This window comes from Bos indicus, chromosome 5, assembly GCF_029378745.1.
Source record: "Bos indicus isolate NIAB-ARS_2022 breed Sahiwal x Tharparkar chromosome 5, NIAB-ARS_B.indTharparkar_mat_pri_1.0, whole genome shotgun sequence".
NCBI lineage: Eukaryota > Metazoa > Chordata > Mammalia > Artiodactyla > Bovidae > Bos > Bos indicus.
In genome coordinates, this window is record NC_091764.1 from 45,707,807 (window position 1) to 45,713,307 (window position 5,501).

The window sequence follows — 5,501 nt, forward strand, 5'->3', positions numbered from 1 at the left end:
CACCCCCTCTGTAAAGGTTTGAGAGCCCCTAGAATTTCCTTTTTAACTTGGTTCAAACCACAAAAGAATGATCAATGTAATCTCTGGATGAGGAGTCAACATTTTACGAGGGCAAAGGGAGGAGGTGTACAAAAATTTCCAATCCCTGGACGGTGTGAAGTGAAAGTGTTTTCAAAGGATCCCACAAGAATGGCATGGGTGGGCATAATGGGTCTGTCTCCTCGTCAAAAGACCCAAGGAGTTGAAAGGAAACTCTAACTACAACACCAAAATGCCACAAAACCATAGTTATTAATACCAACTAACTAGCATCTCTGTCTATCTGTCACCATCTCATCTTAAAAAACTTGTGAAAATACGTAATCTTGATGAGACTTCAATTAGGTATAAATACCAGCACCAAAAGGAGACACAGTACATTCTTCTGATCATCTGCAGATCAGCAATTAGAAAAGAAAGATCAGCTACCTCCTTGGGACCTGATCATAACACAGGAGCTACCGATTTCAACTACTCCGGCCTAACTCTCTCCTAAACAATGAAATATACAAGCTATTTCTTAGCTTTACTGCTCTGTGTGCTTTTGGGTTTTTCTGGTTCTTATGGCCAGGGCCAATTTTTTAGAGAAATAGAAAACTTAAAGGAGTATTTTGTAAGTATGATCTTTTAATGAGACTTTCTTGTGATTGAAATTACTTGATGTTTGATGTTGACTTGGAATTCTATCTATGATGGGCTCTCATCTCTAGTCTTCAGTCATTTTGAGAAGACTTGCTGTTATTGTGACTGTTAGCTAGATGTGTTTGTTTGTTTGTTTGTTTGTTTTTCTGACTAAACAATCTCTGCTCAGTTTGCTATAGAGATTTAGAAGGGATTCATGAATCTTCCAAAAGATGGGCATAATATGTGTATACATCATAGTGTTGATATTTTGTGATAAGAATCCATTCAACTATGATGTTAAGTAGCAAGCATACTGAAAAGACAGCTGAGTCTTAATTTTTGATTTCTCATGTTACTATAATGATGACAGTCAGAAGTCAAGATCAGCATTAAAAATGGTCATTTGACATAATTGATCAATTAAAGAAGATGAGGTCCTTAAATATTTGGCTTAAAAACAAAAACACTTATAGGTGTTTTTCTCTAAAAAGTCATTTTAAAATTTTACTATCCCATCTAGATTGTCTGTGAATTACTCTTCGACTCAGTCACTTGCTGAGATTTTTTTTGTAGGAGTTATAATCTAGTTTATATTTTAAAAAATTTTTTGTCTTGTTTTAGGAATTTCTTAAAAATTTATTTACGGTTAATTAAAATAGCTTGGGCATTTTAAATATTTTATCATATATCCAAATTTAGCTGTTAAAATTATAGCTGGAGCTATCTTTTAAAGGCGATATAATACCTTATAGGAGGACACAGGTAGAGGTTATGAACCGTATACCATAGGGGGGCAGTATTTTATAGTGAGATGATGTTGTTGATTTTTTTTTTTTTTTAACTATACCTTTTTCTTACCATAGTAATTTGGGACAGTTGAAGTATCATCAGTCTTGAATGAGTTCATTGTGATGTTATATTAGTAAATAAGAAAGCAAAAATCACATGATAGTCTTTGGCTGTTATCCAACCAGGTAGCTTTTGTGAATATTTTTTGTTAAAACTAAACAGTGTTGAAAAGAAAATCAGTAAATAGTGCCAGCATCCAAGTTCAATAAAACTTGAGGTACATTTTTACAGCAATTTATGGACTAATTTTAAGCCAATTTTTTATTGTGTTGTTTTATTTTCCAGAATGCAAGTAGCCCAGATGTAGCTAAGGGTGGGCCTCTCTTCTCAGAAATTTTGAAGAATTGGAAAGATGTAAGCTGAACATTTCCATTTGGCTGATTTTCCTGTTGCTTTTTTTCTGATGGATAAATTCACATCAACCTCTCTTTGTGCTCTTTTCTCCCAAGGAAAGTGACAAAAAAATTATTCAGAGCCAAATTGTCTCCTTCTACTTCAAACTCTTTGAAAACCTCAAAGATAACCAGGTCATTCAAAGGAGCATGGATATCATCAAGCAAGACATGTTTCAGAAGTTCTTGAATGGCAGCTCTGAGAAACTGGAGGACTTCAAAAAGCTGATTCAAATTCCGGTGAGATGATCTTAATGCTTTCTTTGGTATCATTGCAGAGGCTCTTACAAAGCACTTCATTCCCAGAAAATAGAAATTAGATACCAGGTGTAAAGCTCTGAAGTGAACTTGTGGTCAAAATGCCTCTTTGCTAGTTCTCTTTTGACTTGGGTGACTTTGCAGAGTCAGTTATTGGAGGCACTTAAGTCTGTGATTTTGGGAAAATACTGGCATTATGCCTATCGCACAAAGATGGGTGAATGGACAAATCAGTGAGGAGGAAGCAGAGAAGGAGTTGGGGTGATGGGGACAGAGTACTGAAAACCAGTTCTCCCATTGCCCCTTGTCTGTGTGTTGGAAATTCTCTTGCTTTGAATAGGTTGCATGTCTTAATGGAAAGAGCAGTGGGAGGGAGAGGGAAGAAGATGTGTGCTCCGCCCAGCTTAGCCACCAAAGAAATGTGTGACTTCAGATGAATCACAGGCCTGGCTGGGGCTGTTTCCTCATCTTAAAAGGAGGCTGTTGAGTTCACTGTAATTTCTACGGTCTCCTTTGCTCTAAAATTCTACAATGCCATGGAAAGAAAATGAGAATGAGATAGGAGAAAGGAATAGCCTTTGAGGAGACAAAGGCCCTCCCACTGTCGAACTCTGGTCAATCACCCAGATTGTATAGCCCAAGGAGAGGTGACTGCGTTTGTTTTTAGAAAGAAAATAGGTAGAATTGTCCTATCAATGAATTTTTAAAGTTTTTAGAAGCTGAAAGATCACTTTGAAGCATAAGGACAAGTCACATTTTCCAAAATTTCATCTAAGGGACAACGGTCTCCAGATTTTTTTGCGGGAGAGAGTTGGCTTTTGTATAAATAGGCTTGGGTGAGAAGAGGAGGGGTCCCATTATGACTTGTGCTTTCAGGATTTGTACCAGCTCTTGCTCTAACCTGGTCTGCCTCTCAACAATCTCATATAAGCTCCCAGGAACTGAAATAAGTGGTTGCTCTTCAAGATTTCTCTAGTCTCCCATATATTAGATGGTATGAGAGTGGCTTGGAAAAATTATATGTAATGTTTTCCATGTTCAGCAGATCTCCATTGGTTGCAGGCTAGAGAATGAAAAGGCACTGTTCCTGACCCAGTGCTGCCTCTGGTTGCTGTTCAGTCCTAGAGAAGTCCCTTAGTTTCTTAGTGATGCTTAGAAAACTGGAAAGTTATCACTTGTAAACACACAGCTGGTAGAAATTTTTCTACTCTGTTGTAACTGGGCCTTGAAAACAATAGGTTGGTCCCATCCTTCTGGAAGCTCCAAGCCTCCTTCTTCACAATGTGCAATCTTGAGTGAGTGCTCAACCATTGTCGTCTTTTGCTCAAATGTGAACATATTTAAGGCATGTTTTGCCTTTTTGTCTTGTAACTTAGAATCTCCTAGTCATTCTCAGAAATGTGGCAAGGTGGCTGCAGTGTTTCAGCTTTAGAAAGAAATGTAGTGGCAGAGCAAAGATGAAAGCAAATGGTCCTCATTTTATGAAGCATGAATTCACCTATATTGTCCTACTGGGAAGAGTGAGAAAATAGTTCAATTTGCTGGAGTGGAAGGCAGGGTACCGGGAGATTGCTTTCATTTCTAACTTTATTATATAATACCAGTAATTGATTATTACCTTTAAATAAGATCTGTGTTTATTTTTAATCCCATCATGGAAACAATGAGACTGACCTAATTTGGAGGAAATTAAAAATAATGGTTTTCCTCCTTCTAGAACTTGGTGTTTATAAAGTACTGAACCTATACCAATGGTTTTCAAACTTGGGTGGTGCCTAAATCACCTGGTGATGTTGGTAACCACACAATGGCCCAGGCCTAGTCCGATTTCACCCATCTGGGTGTCAGAGTTCTTCATTAGGTCCTCAGGTTACTCTTTTACGCACCAAACATGAGAGCCATTGGCTATAGTAACTCATTTGATGCTTACAGCGAAGACTAAGTACTAAGTGATAGAAGTGATGGAGACCCTAGGGATCATCTAAACACTCTCCTCATACTTAGTGGAGAAAACAGAGATCTGGAGAGCTTCAGTGACTTGTTTAAAGTCAGATGTATTGCACACACAGAATTCACACCCACATTTTTCTGTCACTCTACTTCTGGGGTTTTTTCACTATATAATTTTCAGATCTCTGAAGTGGCAAATTTATGAATATGTGATGTGCTCCATCCTGTTACAGTACAACTATCAATTGAATTGTTATAATTTTAGTTTTTATCACTGAAGAAACCAACATTACATATTAAGGTTCATTACTGCTAGTGAAAATAATTTGTTTTAAAGAATACTTTGATTTTCTTGGGCCTAGACAGCAGAATATCCTAATGACTCATAGGCCTGAAATTAATTTTGCTGTTTTCTTTCCCAATAGGTGGATGATCTGCAGATCCAGCGCAAAGCCATAAATGAACTCATCAAAGTGATGAATGACCTGTCGCCAAAATCTAACCTCAGAAAGCGGAAGAGAAGTCAGAATCTCTTTCGAGGCCGGAGAGCATCAATGTAATGGTCCTCCTGCCTGCAATATTTGAATTTTTAAATCTAAATCTATTTATTAATATTTAATATTTTACATTATTTATATGGGGGATATATATTTAGACATCAAAGTATTTATAATAGTAACTTTTATGTCATGAAAATGAGTATCTATTAATATATGTGTTATTTATAATTCCTGTATCCTGTGACTATTTCACTTGACCCTTTTTTTTCTGAGTAACTAGGCAAGTCTATGGGATTTCAAGGTTTTATCTCAGGGGCCAACTAGGCAGCTAACCTAAGCAAGAATCTGTGGGTTGTGCACTTATTTCACTTGATGATGTAATGAATGCTGATAAATGAAATGATGCCATCTAGTCACTACTTATCTGAGACTAGATCTGGATTCTGAGCCACTACTTTGATGGCATGTCAGACAGCACTTGAATGTGTCAGGCTATATGACTTGTGCCCTGACAAAAACATAGCATCTCATCTCACCTTATACCTGGCGCTTCAGGATATCACTGACAATTGTGATTACACCCAAATGGAAAGTAATATGTTTGTTTAGTTTATCAATATTTAATATATATGAATAAAGTATAATTTCATAACTATGTATGTTGTGTCAGACTTTTTCTAAAATGGGGGCTGGGTTAAATGAAACACAGACTAATAAATTAATAGAAGGAGAGTCAATTTAACTGTGGAGATACAAGAGTTGGATTAAAATCTGCTCAAAGTGGTGTCTTTCTTCACTGACAATTTGCTGATTTCCACTGTTCCCTTTGGTAGTTGTTTGAATGATATTTTCACAGCTGTGGAAAGTAGTCCAAATTGTTTAGCTTGGC

General features: G+C 36.9%; 1 protein-coding gene across 1 annotated transcript; it reads left to right on the plus strand.

The window, feature by feature from the left end:
* The first annotated feature begins 438 nt into the window (after positions 1–438).
* On the plus strand, positions 439–5,264 carry IFNG (interferon gamma). The gene is made up of 4 exons (XM_019960052.2): positions 439–652; positions 1,798–1,866; positions 1,962–2,144; positions 4,538–5,264. The coding sequence occupies exons 1-4, from the start codon at positions 539–541 to the stop codon at positions 4,670–4,672; spliced, it is 501 nt and encodes a 166-aa protein (XP_019815611.2). The 5' UTR covers positions 439–538; the 3' UTR covers positions 4,673–5,264.
* The last annotated feature ends 237 nt before the right edge of the window (positions 5,265–5,501 follow it).

Coding starts and splice junctions, on each gene's coding strand:
- IFNG (XM_019960052.2), top strand. CDS start 539: ATGAAATATACAAGCTATTTCTTAGCTTTACTGCTCTGTGTGCTTTTG. Junction 1,867..1,961: donor TTTTGAAGAATTGGAAAGAT/GTAAGCTGAACA, acceptor TTTTCTCCCAAG/GAAAGTGACAAAAAAATTAT. Junction 2,145..4,537: donor AAAAGCTGATTCAAATTCCG/GTGAGATGATCT, acceptor CTTTCCCAATAG/GTGGATGATCTGCAGATCCA.